The sequence below is a fragment of the Lipophrys pholis genome (assembly GCF_963383615.2).
Source record: "Lipophrys pholis genome assembly, chromosome: 16".
NCBI classification, from domain to species: domain Eukaryota; kingdom Metazoa; phylum Chordata; class Actinopteri; order Blenniiformes; family Blenniidae; genus Lipophrys; species Lipophrys pholis.
The window spans coordinates 22,516,835-22,534,670 of NC_137634.1; the positions used below are offsets into that span (position 1 = coordinate 22,516,835).

The following is a 17,836-nucleotide window of genomic DNA, read 5'->3' on the forward strand; positions in this document are numbered from 1 at the left end:
TGAAGAGGATTTATGAGATGGCACGTTTAACAGTTTTCGTCCATATCCACAAACTCAGTGGGTCTCACTCAGAATCCAGTACTGGGGAGAATAGACATCATGTAGTCGGTCAGGTAAGACAGTTAAATGTAAACAATCTTATTCACATTTTAAAGTTCAAGTCACAGAAGCGATTCGTATCAAGAGATATGAACCAGGAAGTATTTCCTATCAGAATCCTGAGTCTTTTGGTGAAAACTTCCCCGAAACAAATGGCCTTTTAATGTATTGAGCTTCACTCTCTCATCGTTCCTTTTAGGACAGGACTCACTACGATATGAACTGTACTAAGGTTCTTGGCTCTGATTCACACTTCCAACAACGATTGTCCTTCTCCAACAGAAATATCTCGTCTTCATCTGCAGTCCTCTATGTCCCTGGCAATCCTCGGTTTCCAGCAGGCTGCTGATATGAGCAGAACAGAAACCAGGATTCTTCCACAACGCAGCTTATTTTCATACCGAATGTTATCGATCACATACAGTATGTGAGGTATGCAGAAGATTCAGGTTTGTTGTACTGATTCATCTCACGATCAGAATGAATAGCAAACACACACATCCAGTTGGCTGTATCCCCCTGTGATTTTACAAAATGCTGAATAACTTCATTCCTCTTTTTCTCAGTGGGTGCACAAAGCTTAATTCTAGCTCTCTCCCTCCTCCATGAAAACATGTTTAATCATGTTATCATACCTCATAAAACATTCTGGCACTATAATGACTGGAAACATCATCACCACATAATTAATTTCAGGGGCTACTTTTGTTTGATAAGATTAACCTTTTCCCATGACATAGAGTAAGATTGATTTATACAGGTCAATGCTTCTACGTGTATATGTCTATGTGTCGATTTATCCATGTTTATGTGTCTACTCATATACTGTATGTATTTATACATGCCTGTGTGTCCATTTATGTGTATATTTATACATGTCTGTGTCTTCCAATAAATGTATTTGTGTCTATTTATACAAATTTACGCAACTACTTATGTATGTCTATGTATGTACACATGTCCATGTGTCTTTTTATACATGTCTGTGTCAACTTTATGGTTATGTATCATGATATATGTCTATTTATACTTTATATTTATACATATGTCTATGTGTTTATTTCACATAATGCCATCGCATCAATCTGTGTGCATGTGTCTATTTATACATGACTATGTACCTACGTGTATATGTCTGTGTGTCCGCTACAAAGCAGTCACCTGAGGGTCATCATGGTTGACCTCAGCTGAACCCGCGACACTATGTCAACAGGAAGTGAGAATAAAATGCTCATTAAGTGTCACCAAATATCACAAAGTTTACAAACGTCACTGTGGGACTGATGACTTGCGCCTGTTGTGGTCCTCGGACTCCCGGCTCCAGCAGGTGGAGGTGGGCCTCCTTTTCCCATATCCGAGGACAACTCGGTAGCAGTGATCATTTCCTGTGTTTACCGCCGTGAGTCTGAGTGATGTAGAAACAATCATAAATAAGAAGGTCAGTGTTCTCCCACTGAAGCCTCGTTCACCACCTGCGGAGTCGAGCGGGGCCGCGGGACGCCGGCCGGCTGTAAAGGTTAATCATTTCACACACACACACACACACACACACACACACACACACACACACACACACACACACACACACACACACACACACACACACACACACACACACACACACACACACACACACACACACACACACACACACACACACACACACACAGGCCAGCGCTGGTACAGTGTTGGAGGTGTCGCCGTTCTCATGACTTTATGACGAGGAATCGTCCACAAACACGGCGAGTAAACACAGAAAGGCCGTCCGCCACCAGCTGATGAATGATTCCTCTGTCTCGATACGGAACGTTTGTTTAAAGAGCAGAGCAGCGGTGGGAAAAAGACACCGGCTCTTTGCATCGCCAGTCTCACGTTCTACTCTGACAGCATCTGCCCACACCGCTCAAATCCTGTCAGAAGATATTAGAGCTGAACTTGTTTTTTTTTTTATTTTAAATTAGCCAAATTTGAATTGTTTCATGAGAAAACGTCATCTCCTGCAGTTTTTTTTTATTCTTTATTTACAAATTTTAAACTAGTTATCAATATTTGTGTTCAAAATCAGTTAAACTAAAATGAAAGCTGACCCAGAATTGATGTCTGAGGAACTCCGTCAATAATTTCTAGTAGTAGATATATTAACAAATTCTACAAAAAGTTAAAATTTCCAGGCAAAAACTTCTGACATTGGATGTCAGAGCACCACAGAGTGTCACGTCTGCATGCAACAGACGGAAATACAATCATTAAAAAGTATTTATTAGTTTGACCTGGTGGTTGCAGTGTTGTCCAGTTTGCGAACATGATCTAATCCTTTAATAGGCGCATTTATTTTATTTACATTTTTTACATGAAATTTCAATTTAGTAGCAGAACTCAATGAAAATGTATCTAAATAATTAAGATTCTCAGTATCTGATTAATAAAAAACAACCCAAACAATGAATAATTCAAACTGATTTTGGTAGATTAATGAATAAGCATTATCCCGTATAATTTTATATTTAAACATCAAAAAATTTTGTTTTTTTAAATCTCATACACAGTTCATAGAGCGAGAGAGAGAGAGAATTAAGATGGAAAGTTTAAAAGCCAAACATCTGCAGCTACATGTGAGTCACTCTAAATTAACTCACAACACCTAATTGAATATTTTACAATCATTTTATCTGCTAATTGGACTTCTGAGTGATTCTTATATGAACCTCAGTGAAACTCTCATTATAGTTTATTGTGGGCAATTGAGTCATTTGAGTGCCAGCAGAATAAAACTATAAAACTTCTCAAGATGAACACAAAGAAAGAAGTCAGTCCATATTTATTATCATATCTAATATTAAATTTAACATGTTCAAATGAAAGTTGTTTTTAGATTTTCATAATTTCTATAAAACACATCTGTTTGCCACAAACATGAAATGAACTGTTTTCCTTCTTTCAGGCTTTTTTTTTTTTAATGAAAATCCATATTGTTTTTCTTTTCTTTTTGAATCATAAATGAACAAATACTTCTGCCAACATTATGTGTTTAGAAACATGAATTTTTTTTTTGTTAGTAATGAATATTCTGCTGGATATAAAAGCTTCTAACAGCACAGACTGTTAAATATGTTGCCCGCTCACAAACGTATTTTAGTGGCAAAAAATACTATGAAAAACTGTAAACTAATTTAACCTGTGATTAATGTAGTAATGTGTGATTGTCGGGAATTCTCTGTGTTAATGGGTCCCTATATTTAACAGTTTTTGACATGAGGTGAGAGCGCCCCCCTCTGGCCACCAAAAGACATAACCACACAGCCAATCAGATGGCAGTTATCTGCTGCCCCCTGGTGGTGATTAGTGTAACAAACTCCAGATTTAGTTGAAGTGAAGAGTCACTCGTCCTATTCGATTCGATTCGATGACCCTGAGTGTTTAATTTCACTCTTCCCGAGTGAAATTTGCACCTGGAAGGAATGTCATTTTTTTTATTCAGGTCTTTGTTTCACTATACTTAAAAATATCCTTCATGTCCTTAAATTGAATTTTCAACATATTCTACTTGGCCTTTCACAAACTGATAAAATAAATCCAGTTAAAGATATATTATCAATCTTTTAATTATTTTTTCCAAATATCCCATACATTGTACTAAATTTGCACACCAGTGTCCAAACAGAATTGCTTATAAAGCTCGTTTTCCAGCTTCCTCCACTTGCGAACCATCGATTCATTAATCTTAAATTCTCTCGCGGCTGCTCGATTTCCATGTTCCTCCGCGTAGCTGATGGCCTTCAGTTCAAACTGTGCTTCATATGCGTGTCTCTTCGCCATTTTCAGGGTTGTTAAAACAACGACGTCCTGCATAACGCACATACCCGTTCATTTATGTACAATCCACGCCCACACTTCCCCCTTTAACGTTCTCATGGGGTTCCCTACTACGTCCGCTTTACAACAACAACACACACATAGGGCGCACTGCACCATAGGGCAAAACTAACAAGCTTGTCAGCGAGTTACCGCCAATTTTCAGCCCTCGGGTTTTTTCTCTTAAACCTAAGAAAGGGTATAAAAATGAGTGGGGGAGCAGGACCAAGTAAGAAGACAAAAACTTATCACTTTCATACGGAATGGGAGGAGGACTTTTTTTTTTTCCACGATGACATTTTCGAAGTGCGTTTGCCTCATCTGCCAGTCTACCATCGCAATACCAAAGAAGGGAAATGTGGAGCGGCATTTTCGGACTATTCATGGAAAATACGACACCGACTTCCCGCTGAAAAGCGAGCTGAGAAAGAGAAAGGTGAAGGAACTGAAATCCCAGTTGTCCGGACAGAAGTCATTTTTCACACAACAAACCTCAAAAGCGAAAGCCGCCACCGAAGCATCGTTCCGGGTGAGTCACATCATCGTTAATAACAAGAAGTCCTTCCAAGACGGAGAGATGGTAAAAGAGGCATTCGTTGAAGCAGCTGACTCATTGTTCCGAGACTTTAAAAATAAGGCAGAAATATTATCTCCGATCAAAGCTCTCCAGCTGTCAAGAAGTACAGTTACACGGCGCTGTGAGGCCATGGCCGAGGATTTAACCCAGCAACTTTGGAAGGACATCGGAGATTGCGAGTGTTTCTCACTGCAGTTGGACGAATCTACGGACGTGAGTGACACAGCCCAGATGTGCTGTTTCATTCGTATGGTGTTTAGTGATCTCACTGCAAAAGAAGAGCTCTTAACAGTACTGCCCATGAAAGAACAGACGCGAGGAGAGGACATATTTCAGTCGTTTAAAAACTTTATGGAGAAAACTCAGCTCCCAGTGTACAAACTGATGTCTATCACCACGGATGGAGCTCCCGCGATGGTTGGCCGCTTGAATGGATTTATTGCCAAGTGCAGGCAGGACGATGATTTCCCGGACTTCCTATATTACCATTTCAGATGAAAGATGCAACATCGCCCCTCAAAGCTGCGGCGCCATGATTTGGCAAACTTCCAGAACCTGGCGTCCGAGCTGGAGATGCAAGGGAAGGCCTGTGTGCACCCTGACAGTGCACGCTACACAGAGCAGATTGACAATTGTCTGTCAAGGGTTGGACAAACGCTTTCAAGACTTTTCTTTGCTCGAGCCAGTCGCTACATTCATGTGCTTTCCTTTTCGGGAAGATGCTGAGGTTGATTCACTCGCATCACAAATTGCGACACTGTTTCACCTGAACTCTTCTGGAGTGGAAGAGGAGATTCTGACACTGCAAGCCGACATTGAGCTGAAGTCCAGAGCTCATGGACAGTTCTGGAACCTACTCACAGAGGTGAAGAACCCCAACATCAGGAAATGTGCCACCTCCTTGACTGCATTATTCGGCTCCACTTATTTATGCGAGTCAGCCTTTTCCCACATGAAGATCATTAAGTCCAAGTACCGTTCCACCATGACTGATGAACATTTGGAAGTGTGCTTGAGGCTGGCTGTCAGCAGCTACTGTCCGGACTATGCATCCCTGGCTGATTCAATTCAGTGCAAGTCATCAGAGTAAACTCGGGTAATGACAAAAAATGTACATAGTTAATTGTGTTGTGTTGTGCAATATTGGCTCATGCGGTGATGCATGTACATCAACATACATTGTAGATATAAAGAATCCTCAATATATTTAGAAATAAATATATGTTTTGCATTTTTGTAGTAGGTAGATCATTTTGACTTGATCATTTTATAAGTAGCTCGCATGCTGAAAAAGTGTGAGCACCCCTGGTCTAGACAATCTAAAGAACAGCCTAAATTCCAAAGCAAGTAAACTCCAAGAGCTGAGTCGCATGTCTTGCTTGATTTATATGATCTTTATTTATACTTCAAGCACCCTTTTCTTTCCTTTTTAACCATAATGTATACCTTTTTGATTCACTTGCATGTGTTTCCATGTGACTGAGATGTAAAAATTATTGTGAATTGCAAGGTTTTTTCATCCTTTTTTTGGTAAATATATCATTATGTATATATGTTGTTAAAAAAACAACAACTATACTTTAAAATATTAAGATTCCATTATTATAAGGTTAATTTTTGGTTGAAAAATCCACATTTAACATTCCTTGATTTGAGTTATTGGGCCGTGTTAATGTTCCAAGTAAAACTGTATGGTAAATTACAAACATGCTGTTGTTTCTGTGTGCTGAAACTAATTAAATATATTTTTATTTCCAAATGAGCAAGTTATTCTTGTTACCTATGTGTGTGTGCACAGAGAATTCAGATATGACATATGAGATCAGGTGGTAAGTTAAAGGTAAATTTAAGCTCCTCTGTCAATTATTTGTAGACGCAAAAGAGTTTAGACTAGAGCCTCACGTGTCACGAAGCTCTGCACAAGTACAGTAAGAAAGTATTTGTCTTTTAGCAAGATACTATTATCCTTGTGAACTTTGGATTTTGATTTAAATTATACCTGTCTTTATGCGTCAAAGTACTTTTCTAACAGGTTTGTTTCTTCGTCATCTCGAGCGTGTCTGTTTTTGAACGTGTTGTACTTTCAATTGTGAAAGTCGACTTTTTCAAATTTAAAAAAAATAAAAAAATAAACAGTTTCCCGCCTTTTCTGGCGGGTTTAAAACATGGCGGCCCCTCCTACAGCGGCCCCGCCTTTCATTGACCGTCCTCTCTTACGTCCGCAAAGGGGCTTTAAGAAGCGGCGCAGCAGAGCTCAGAATCACATTCAGTTCGACCCACAACTGAAGAATCATCATGAGCGGAAGAGGAAAAGGAGGCAAAGGACTCGGGAAAGGAGGCGCCAAGCGGCATCGCAAGGTTCTCCGCGATAACATCCAGGGAATCACCAAGCCCGCCATCCGCCGCCTGGCTCGCCGCGGCGGCGTCAAGCGTATCTCCGGACTCATCTATGAGGAGACCCGCGGCGTGTTGAAGGTGTTCCTGGAGAACGTGATCCGTGACGCCGTCACCTACACCGAGCACGCCAAGAGGAAGACCGTCACCGCCATGGACGTGGTGTACGCCCTGAAGAGGCAGGGCCGCACCCTGTACGGCTTCGGCGGTTAAACATCTGGTCACCGCAACAACACAACGGCTCTTTTAAGAGCCACACAATCTATCTGAATGTTCAATATTCCTCTAGTTCTAATATCTGCTTCTACCCTGATACGTTTCAATAAGTTGTATTTACTTCCTGCCAAGTGACCTAATGATTACAAACTTAAGAGTTCTGAAGCATCGCGCCACACAAAGGACGTTAAGATTTTTGCCATATATACTGAACAGGCGCAGCACAGTATGTAAGTGTCTGCATGCGCACAGGACTTAATGGTTAAAAGAATGGAATCTAAGCACAGCAGTCCTTGAATATGTCGTAAACGTCATAATGGGCAAATTCAACATTTATTTTGTCAGCAGTCCGCTCCTCTATGCCGTGTGTAAGTACTCGTGTCTGAATTGCATTTATTTTTTAAAACTGGGACAGTTCAGATGCAGTAAAAACGTTGCTCTGTATTAAAAGTACAATACCTGAACGGTTGAAAGGCTAAAATTGCCAATGGATATTATCAAGGATGGAATAACAAGTCATTACAATAAAAGATTTTAGATAAAGAGCAGAAACAAAAACAGTTCACTGCTTTAACACTGAAGCGTTAAACGCGCCTCGCAGTGTTCTTTACGTCACAAAACAATATTTGAATTATTTCAACCAATAGCCGTCCAGAGAGCAGCCCGCGCTTTCTGCTCTCTAGGCCAATCAGCGCAGCCGCTGCTCGTGCTGTGGGTGTATATAAAGCGACTCGGCGGCAAAGGAACTCAAATCGCCGGTGCCGCAGTCGGAAGAAGAAGAAAGAGGCTTAAAACATGGCCAGAACCAAGCAGACCGCCCGTAAGTCCACCGGAGGAAAAGCTCCCAGGAAGCAGCTGGCCACCAAGGCCGCCCGCAAGAGCGCGCCGGCCACCGGCGGGGTGAAGAAGCCTCACCGCTACAGGCCCGGTACCGTGGCTCTGCGTGAGATCCGCCGCTACCAGAAGTCCACCGAGCTGCTGATCCGCAAGCTGCCCTTCCAGCGCCTGGTCCGGGAGATCGCCCAGGACTTCAAGACCGACCTGCGCTTCCAGAGCTCCGCCGTCATGGCTCTGCAGGAGGCCAGCGAGGCTTACCTGGTGGGCCTGTTCGAGGACACCAACCTGTGCGCCATCCACGCCAAGAGGGTCACCATCATGCCCAAGGACATCCAGCTGGCCCGCCGCATCCGCGGAGAGAGGGCTTAAAGTCTCCCCCCCACCACACAACGGCTCTTTTAAGAGCCACCCACTTTATCCAACAGTCAATCAATCCTCTACACACAATACTGTAGTTTATATTATCCAGCCTGTTTAATTCCGGTCATCATTCCTCACGTTATTCAGGGTCTGAGAATTTGCATTAATTAAAGGCGCTCAGTGAAGAGAGAAGAATCTCCAACGGGCGGCCTAATTTCGTCTTTTAACTAATTATTGATATTTTATTATTAAATGTGATCTAATCTGTAGAAGTAATTCTGCACACAGCTGACTGAATGAGCCAGCTGTCATCTGATTGGTCGACAGCATTCAGGCACAGTCCGACCAATCGGCAAGCTGCAGGTCTTACTGCAAGGTATGGGACAAGTAAACTACATTGAAACAATTAAAACAAAGTACCTGACGTCCAAATTGGAATCTAGTTCTCAGCATGTGATTTTCACAAGTCTGGACTGGGGGATGGTGAAGTGCATTGTATTTCTATTCTAAATGACATATTGGTAAAGACAAATCCTAAACATTGGGGAAACCTTTGAAACAATCTCCAGTCCAGTCTTCACACTGTAATGATCATATGTTAAGATTAATAAAGAAATATTATTTCTGTCCTTGTGACAAATGAAGCTTAACTGAAATCAGCATACATATCAACAATCTACAGATAAAGAAAGATGTAAGAGTTACTTCCTTTAGATTCATGTAGGTTATTTTCCAGGTAATGAACTCAACCCCTCGGAAACAATTCACTTCCCACAAAATCTGCACAATCAAATCACCTGGTGGGTATAATGATCGACCTCATTCATGCTTTTCCAACATGTAATTCCTGAGAAAAATGTCCTCTCCCATAGAAATACGATTGCACTCACCATTCAACCAAATAAAAAAAACCACAACTTCTAATGGTATCTTAACACTGGCATCGCATAAGCCAACACATGAATAAAACATTGCTTCCACAAATTAAAATCCACAGAGTTGGACAATTTTAACCTGATAAGTTTGCTCATGATAGAGTACGTTATTAGAACATGTTCTTTCTCATGTAACTGCATTACTGATGTGAAACCATATCAGCTTCTGGGAGCGCTCACAAACTTCTCACTTTCCATTTCGACATGACCGGGATGATTATTTTCCTCTTGGAAGAACGAGTACAGCACCAGAGCCTTAAAACATTTACTGTCTCTAAACACAGACATGGAATAGAATAGAATAGAATAGAATAGAATAGAATTGAATAGAATTGAATAGAATAGTCCTTTAGTGTCACTCTCTGGCAATGTTAAAACACAGTGTTAGCCTCTCCACCTCCTGTCCGTTGATGCAGAGGGCAGATTGCAGAGTGCTCCATGCATGTGGATCTATGGAAATGCACAACTAGCTCCTTGGTCTTGCAGGTGTTCAGGTCCAGCTTGTGAAGTGCGGGACCTCCTCCCTGTAGGCTGACTCATTATTGTCCGTTATCAGTCCTACAATGGTGGTGTTGCCAGCAAACTTGATGAGGGTGTTGGTGGTGTTGATGGGGGTGCCGTCGTGGGTGAAGAGGGAGTTGAGGAGGGGGCTGAGGACACACCCCTGTGGTGTTCCTGTGTTCAGCATGAGAGTGGAGGATGTGCAGCCTCCCATCCTGACATTCTCAGGTGAGCTGCTCAGGAAGTCCAGGATCCATGCAGCCATAGTGGTGAAGTGGTTAAACACTCTAACCTCATAGGGGAAATATTCTTGGCACCTTCTCTCTGCATTGAAAGAAAATTATTTGCTCTTAACTCAATGTTTTTACATAGCACCAAAAAACCCAAACTATTTCATAGGTATTCCACAAACTGAGGCACATATTTAATATTCAGATATGACAAAACAAATCAGAAGACTGTCATATAGTGTTGTGTTGTGTTATTTTGTGTTGTGTAATTTAGAGAAGTGCTGAGTAATATTTTATGGTGTTGTAATATTTTGTGTAGTGTAAATTCTTTGAAAGCTGCAGTGTTTCGCTTGTAGTTTCAGCTCCACACCAGCAGGGGGCGGTGCAGCTCGGTCGATGAGTCGCGATGCCAAGTAATTGAGAAACACGAAGCAGAAAGTAAACGTAGTAATAACAAACTTCGTGATTCAAACTACGAGCGTTTCAAATATTGTTCGCACGCATGGTTGACAGTCTGCGCGTCGTGTTTTTACGGTGAGTATTTTCATTTGTTAGTTTTTCTGTTCCGGTTCCGGTTGTTGTGTGAGCTAATGTTAGCATCACTAGCATGTCGTCGCTGCCAGATATAACGTATAAATGTATTTTAAAGTAAACATAAACACATTGTGATTGAAGTGGCAATAGAATTAAAACCGTGTAAACCTTCTAGAAGCTCGTTTGTCGACCTGACGTTAGTTTAGCCTCCTACAACCCGCATGGCCATTTGATACCAAGTTCCCTTCACAAAACAGCTAATCTTACAATAATAACGTTACAGAAACCTCAAAACGCGCATTTATTTAGTTGTTACAAACACCAAAGACCTGCTTTACAATTCGGCGTTTAGTGTTTATGTAGAAACACCACATAACAATAGTTTTCATTTCTGAAAGCTGATGCCTCGTGGTTATAATTCCGGTATTAATCCTCTAAAACGACTCAGCAGATTCAATGGAGTTCAGTCAGCTTGCAAAAACCATGATGCCCTTCATCAAAATCATAATAATAGATATTATATTAATATTAATACAAATAGAAAGTTGATTTTATTTAGAAACGATAACGATTTTACCAAATTCACCCAAAACACAATGCTGCTACTACTACTAATACAACAGCGACCACTATTACTAATAATAAATCTTTCTGTTATCTTTACGTTAGTTTTATCAGTTTGGTTTTCTCATGTTTACTCTCAGTAACTTACATAGTTCATTAAAATGCTAAATGCAAGTCGATTAATTCTGACTGTTTTGGATGAATTCTGTGGTTTTCTTTAATTCTTACTTTATATTGTGTGAGTATTTAGTGCTATCAAAAAGTGAAGTGAAGTTCCTTCTCTGTCCTTTTCACAAGATCTCACAATTACGCACAATGTATTAACACAGTATAAGGACCTGTTTTACACTACGGTGCTTTAACACTGTATAATCACACAATAAAAACTGCAAAAGGTCATTTTATATCTACTGGATTATCACTTTAACTGCAACTTTTCCAACAAAACAATAAGTAAGTGTTTTCAGTTTGTTGTTCATTAGTCTTTATATTCTTGTTGTTTGTTACGTACAAATAAAACAACAACTGGAGAGGATTTTGTTGTTGGAGTCTCTTAACGTGCGCTCTCTGCAGGCCGTCATGGAAGAGGTGAGCATATGGAGCGTGGCGGCGGGCGGCTGCGTGGACGCCTGCTTCCTGCTGCTCAACCTGCTGCTGCGCTCACTCAGCTGGACGCTCCGCCTCCTTTCGGGCGTCAGCGGCGTGCTTAGCGGCTCCTCCGTGGTGGAGTCCTGGAACTTCGCCCAGCTGTCCGTCTTCACCGCAGCCGAGGCCGCATCTGGCGCCGCCCGCACGGCCCTGCAGGCCGTCGAGGGCTGGCTGCGGGCGCTGGCGGGCGTAGTGGAGAGCTTCAAGATGGCAGGCCATTTGTGCTGTCATGTCGCATGGCGTGCCAAAGACGTGCTGCAGCGCAGCCTCGCGTCTGGGAACGGTGTCCTGCGGCAGGCGTGCGAGGGAGTGGGCGTGGTGCTCAGCCTCATCCTCTACTTCATCAACACGGTTGTTAACGTCTTCCTGATTGGCACACAGAACTGTGCGGCGGCGATAGTGAGCGTGTGGGAGGTGGTGGCGGCGCCAGTGCACCGGGCTCTGGAGCTGGCGCTGAGCGTGCTGACCTTCCTGTACAGCGGCCTGGTGGGCGCCTCCGTGCTGCTGTGGACTTCATGCCAGCTGCTGATGGATGTGCTCGCCGCCGTTTTCACATTGGATGGTCTGCTTGCTGCTGCCGTGGCTTCGCCGCCGCTGCTGCTGCTCCTGTGGAACCCTGGGATCTCCGCCCTCGCCAGGCAGCTCTGCCGGCGAGTCGTCGACGGCTTGTCCGCGGCGTCTCGCCACCTGGGTACAGCGGTGAGATCACATGACACAGCACATGGTGTGGACACGGGCCCAGGCGCAGACGGTGCTGAGGCCGCCGACACACCTCTTCTAAACACGCCAGTTCAGGGCGACACCGTGCGGGACAGTGAGGCGGTTGGGGGTGGCGAGGCAGTGGTGGGCGACGGCGGCGAGTTGCTGAACCTGCTGCAAGAGCAGGAGGAGGGGAAGAAGTGCGTGGTGTGTCAGGACGAGAGCAAGACGGTGCTGCTGCTGCCCTGCCGCCATCTTTGTCTCTGCCGCCACTGTGCCGACATCCTGAGCCGGCGGCCCGCCAGCCGCTGCCCGCTCTGCCGCCAACATATCACACAAACCATGGACGTCTTCCTCTGAGGACCAATCGGAGGACAGAGAACTTTTCTTCTTCTGGATCGGTTAGACAGTCCTGTTTAATCCTTCCAACACTGAAGTTTTGACGTGTCAAAAGTATTTCGTTGAAAATGTGAAGAAGTTGAAGCAGATTGTTTCGATATTTGGTTGAAATTTCAAGTGAAAACACATTGTTTTTGCGCTTTAGAGTCAGAAAAGTTTCACGTTTACATGGCAATGTTTAGAAAACGATGTTCGTTTCAGCGGAAACGGCAGAAGAACAGGAAAAGATGTAGTTTTCATGTTGGGCCACTAGTGGGTGTTGGTGGTTATTTTTGCAATGAATCCACACACATGCAGAGAACAATGCGCTCTAAACATCAACAATGGAAGCACAGGGCTCCGGGCACCATTGTCGTGTAAACAGACGCCTGAAATGCTACGAAAGTTTTGCGTTTTCCCTTGAAAACTTTGTGTGAACGCAGCTCAAACAATCACACTACAACACTACTCAACAAAGCTACTTTAACTTACGAGTTAAACAAAGTTTTCATAAAACCTGTTCAAGCACAAATAATCACAAAGTTGAGTTTTTGGCTTTAAAGCGTTCACGAGAATATGTGAATGAAATAATCCGAGGAATGTTGCAAACTGAGGACGTGTTCATCAGATCGGCTGATTTGAGCTTTATTTTATTATGTTTTTAATTTGTAACTTGAGCCGATCATTTTGTTTCCTGTGACGTTTGCCCCGTGTCGCTGCTGAGCCTGATAAAAACACTGTTACTGTTTCTTTCTGCTGTCTTAGTTCAGATTTTCACCTCAAAAAAACAAACTGCTCAATCTGAATTAAACTCTTCACCGTCTCCATGGTAACGCTTTATAACTGTTCGTGCTATTATTTACAAGCATAAATAATGAAAACTGAACGTATATAACAATATTTAAAATGCCTTTTTACTTAAAATACTCAATCATCTGGAGGTGAAAAGGAAAATCAACCAAGGGACAGTAAAAGTTCAAACTCAAAAGATTTGTTCTTGTTTTGAGAAATTAGAAAACAGACTTTTGCCTTCCTACAGATTTAAAACTGTGTTGTTGTTTTTTTTAATCAATAAAAATGAGGATGACTGTTACAGTTATTAAAATGTCGATTTCTGTCTTAATGCTTCGCACACAGTTTGGAGTGTCTGATCGCTGCACCACGCGAACCGTTTGTTCTAATAAACACAAAATGATTTTCATTCCTTTCTTCACAGTTCATTTACATCCAAAAGACAGAAACAACACAACGGGGCGTAAAATGGTTCAAGTGTTTGTTTCAGGTTTAGAGGTCTGTTGCTGATGTTGGCGTGAAATGTGTTTAAATGAGCAGAAAACCTGGGGGTTCGTTGTCGAATTTCCAATTTTCCTGTGTGGAAACACTCAGAAGTTCTCAGAAACACTCCGTCCTCCTCGTCTCCTCGTGGTTGCCCACGGCGACGCACCGTCACGCTCGGCTGAGTTTGTCCGTCAGCAGGTTGGCGACGGTTCAGAGACACACGTGTTTAATATCTATAATATAACAGGTTTCACAACCAGCGGGAGAAAATCTGTACTCCAGTGAAAATACTCTCAAATCTGTCCAATACTGTTAGAAAACTGTCCCGAGGTGAGACAGAAACCAGCCCAAGAAATGTCCTTTGAGTTAATTCCATGTCCGGAGGTCCTCCGATTGGGGAGGCGAATCCAAACTCTGAACCAAAGTTACTGTTAAACAACTTCAAACTTCATCAACCGTCGAAATGAAACCAGAAGAACATAAGAACAAAGAATTTAGGTCGAGATCACAGTCCAGTAGAACAGATGCTAGAAACACGTAGAAGCTGCTGTTTTAAAATAGATTTTTAAAACAGATGTTTGGTGCAGATGTCGACTTTGGAGATGGAAAAGATGTTAAACACAGATGTTGAATCATATTTAGATGTAGATGTTGAGGCAGAATCACCATCACCATCATCATCATCATCGTCATCAGCGTCTGCCGGGCCTTCAGAACCGTGTGATGAATCTTCCTGCTGGAGCTTCTGGTGACAAACAGGACGATGTCACTCGTCCCGACTGCAGGAGCGGCAACCGTTTTGTTTTCCATGAGATGTTTGAGCTGAGTGGACCGAAGAGCCGAGCTCAGCAGAAGCAGCAGAAGGTTAATCGCTGATCAGAACGAGGTGATCAGATCATGTCGGCTCATTAACTCCTGTTTGCTTTACTGAGTGCTGCGAGCAGCCAATCAGAAGCAACCGGGACACTTCAGCATGTGCTGACCAGTGGGTTCTCACACACACACACACACACACACACACACACACACACACACACACACACACACACACACAGATGGAGGTTCACAGATTTTGAATCCCACTGTCGGTTCCTGAGCGTGACCTCTGACCCCCGTCGGCTCCTCGGGGTGCAGCAGACCACCGCTACTGGTGTGTGAAATGATGAAGAGTACTGTGACTCCGGTACTTCCTCAAAGACATTACTTCAAGCTGTATTGAAGTACAAGACTGTAAAATTTCCAAGTCAGTAAAGTGTTGGTAGTATTGAGCTGCAATGTGGGGTTGGTATTTGTTCCCCAGACAGAGGTCAAAGGTCAAAGGTCACCCAGAGCTCAGTCTGACCGTCACAGAACTTCTCAGGTCCTCATGACGTCAGGAGAACCAGCACACGCGGCACACGGGGGGGCGTGTCCAGGTGCTCTGGGCTTTAAAAAGAGGCCGACTCCTCCATTCTGCCTCACTCATCCTGCTCCTCTTTCTCCTGCTCCTCCTCACAGAGACTCCTCCTCATCCTCCATTCAGCAGGTCAGTGCTCTTCATCCTTCTCTTCCTCCTGTCCGTCCTGCTACTGCTCCTGTTTCTACTTCTCATCTTCCTCCAACTTCTCCTACTTCTACTCATCCTCCTCCGGCTCCTCTTCACAGACACCTCCTCTTCCTCCATCCTGCAGGTGCCTGTTTCTCATTTCTCTCCTTCTAGTTCGACTCCTCCTCCTCCTCCTCCTCCTCCTCCTGATCCAACTCTTACTTCTACTTTTCATTGCCCTCCTACTTTGCCTACTCCTACTCTTCCTCATCCTCTGCCTGTACCTCCTCACTTTCATCTTCTTTCCACTGCTCCTTCTCCTCATCCTCACAGTCTGCAGGGGAATGCTGACACTGCTTCTCCTCTTCCTCTTCTTCATCACAGACACACCTCGCTGCTCCTCCTCCAACCCTGCCGCTCCTCCCGTTTCTCTTTGTTTCCTCCTGCACCCCATCGTTTGCACACAGTTGCCTTGTCTGCCTCCTCCTCCTCTTCCTCCTCCTCCTCCTCCTCCTCCTCCTCCTCCTCCTCCTCCTCCTCCTCCTCTAACCCTCAGTGTGTGTATGTGTGTGTCTCCTCCAGCATGGCGGCTCTCTGGCTCCAGTCCTCCTCCCTGCTCCTCCTGCTGGTGCTCTCCTGGCCCGGCTCGCAGGCCGTGGCCCCGCCCCAGCACCTGTGCGGCTCCCACCTGGTGGACGCTCTCTACCTGGTCTGTGGAGACCGAGGCTTCTTCTACAACCCCAAGAGAGACGTGGACCCCCTGCTGGGTGAGACTCACACCGTCTGCACGGGGCCTTCAGGGGGGTCGCTGGGAAAGTTCCCACTTCAGGGTGGGAAAGTGGGAAGTTTTAGAGGTTAATCCTCCCAACAGTTTGTGTCTCTGCAGCTCAATGACTCTCTGAGCTCTGAGTTGTTTCTTCACTTATTCCCAGACTGATTGAAAATACTTTACTTAATTACAGTTATGAGTTACTTTCTCCACATAGTTACCTCCTGGGTACTACTGATAAGAGGTGGCCAGCTACTCTGGACAGTCTGAAGACTCATTCATTGACAATATTGATTGAAAATCACCCATAATGCAAAGTCTTTGGCATGTTTCACTGTATTTTGCACCAGAAAGTTTCATTTAAATCGGTTTTATGATGAGATTGTGGTAATTTTCAGTCGTAGTTGTTTCGTTTTGTTAAAATATTGACATTTTCATCACGTATACTCTGTCCCACAATAAAGTGAAACTTTACGTTTAAATTTAAAAGTTATTATGACACTGTTTTACTCACTCAAGATGAAATTTGTCTGTTTGTGGACCCTGAACCACAATGTGTTTAACACTCCTGGTCTAAACCTAGCTCACGTTGCCTGTTAATGGGTTGAGCTCCTCCCCCAGTAAACAAGAGTTTAGTGAAAACGTGAAACTATTCCTTGTAGAGTGTTATTATCGTCAGTGGCCAGTCTGATCCGGGAACGTTTCCCTCCATCGTCTCTCCGTCCCGTCAGGTTTCTTTCCCGCCAAGACGAGCGGCGCCATGACGCCCGGCGGCGACAACGAGGTGGCCGAGTTCGCCTACAAAGACCAGATGGAGATGATGGTGAAGCGCGGCATCGTGGAGCAGTGCTGCCACAAACCCTGCAACCTCTTCGACCTGCAAAACTACTGCAACTGAACCCGGAGGAGCCCCCGCCCTCGCAAACCGATTGCCGGGAAAGGATGAAACTATTTTTCCTAGAAAATAAAAACTTATGTGCCTTCAGACAAAATCATTGTTTTTTTTTCCACGTGTTCACTTTTCATTTTCACTCCTACACACACGGAGGCTGACCGCAGTTTAATCCATAAAAATATTAAGTTTAATCAAAGTCACATCATGATTATATAATATTATAATATAAGGAATGTTGGGTAAATCCAGTATGTGCGAGTGTTTACTGTATTTTTAATACAGAAACCAGAAGTTTTCTGAACAGACAAACTTTTCTATGATATTCTTCTTAATGTTGCGACTGAATATAAAGTTTTTGGGGTTTTTTGTATTCAGTGTCTTCAACTGTCCAAAACTGGTGAAAAAACTGGTCTAAAATCAGTCCCACACATTCAAACCAGTTTGAAATCAATTTGAACCAGTTGAACCCAAATAAAAAAGAGTTTCAAACCAGTGTGAAACCAGTTTAGTAGCAGTTCTAAAGCTCAAAGGTATAAAATCTGCCA

At 43.4% G+C, this 17,836-nt stretch overlaps 4 protein-coding genes across 4 annotated transcripts; all 4 read left to right on the forward strand.

The window, feature by feature from the left end:
- The first annotated feature begins 6,795 nt into the window (after positions 1-6,795).
- Positions 6,796-7,672, forward strand: LOC308121423 (histone H4). Its single transcript, XM_080482653.1, has one exon. The coding sequence runs from the start codon at positions 6,824-6,826 to the stop codon at positions 7,133-7,135; it is 312 nt and encodes a 103-aa protein (XP_080338779.1). The 5' UTR covers positions 6,796-6,823; the 3' UTR covers positions 7,136-7,672.
- Positions 7,673-7,924: 252 nt separating this feature from the next.
- On the forward strand, positions 7,925-8,344 carry LOC308121311 (histone H3.2; the record flags this gene model as incomplete). Its single annotated transcript, XM_080482491.1, has 1 exon — positions 7,925-8,344. The coding sequence occupies exon 1, from the start codon at positions 7,934-7,936 to the stop codon at positions 8,342-8,344; it is 411 nt and encodes a 136-aa protein (XP_080338617.1). The 5' UTR covers positions 7,925-7,933.
- Positions 8,345-10,385: 2,041 nt separating this feature from the next.
- LOC308122116 (E3 ubiquitin-protein ligase RNF26-like) lies at positions 10,386-14,024 on the forward strand. Its single transcript, XM_080483769.1, has 2 exons — positions 10,386-10,535; positions 11,673-14,024. The coding sequence occupies exon 2, from the start codon at positions 11,679-11,681 to the stop codon at positions 12,804-12,806; it is 1,128 nt and encodes a 375-aa protein (XP_080339895.1). The 5' UTR covers positions 10,386-10,535; positions 11,673-11,678; the 3' UTR covers positions 12,807-14,024.
- A 2,183-nt stretch (positions 14,025-16,207) lies between these two features.
- ins (preproinsulin) lies at positions 16,208-17,294 on the forward strand (the record flags this gene model as incomplete). The annotated part of the gene is made up of 2 exons (XM_080483773.1): positions 16,208-16,394; positions 17,128-17,294. The coding sequence occupies exons 1-2, from the start codon at positions 16,211-16,213 to the stop codon at positions 17,292-17,294; spliced, it is 351 nt and encodes a 116-aa protein (XP_080339899.1). The 5' UTR covers positions 16,208-16,210.
- Positions 17,295-17,836: the final 542 nt, after the last annotated feature.

Coding starts and splice junctions, on each gene's coding strand:
- LOC308121423 (XM_080482653.1), top strand. CDS start 6,824: ATGAGCGGAAGAGGAAAAGGAGGCAAAGGACTCGGGAAAGGAGGCGCC.
- LOC308122116 (XM_080483769.1), top strand. CDS start 11,679: ATGGAAGAGGTGAGCATATGGAGCGTGGCGGCGGGCGGCTGCGTGGAC.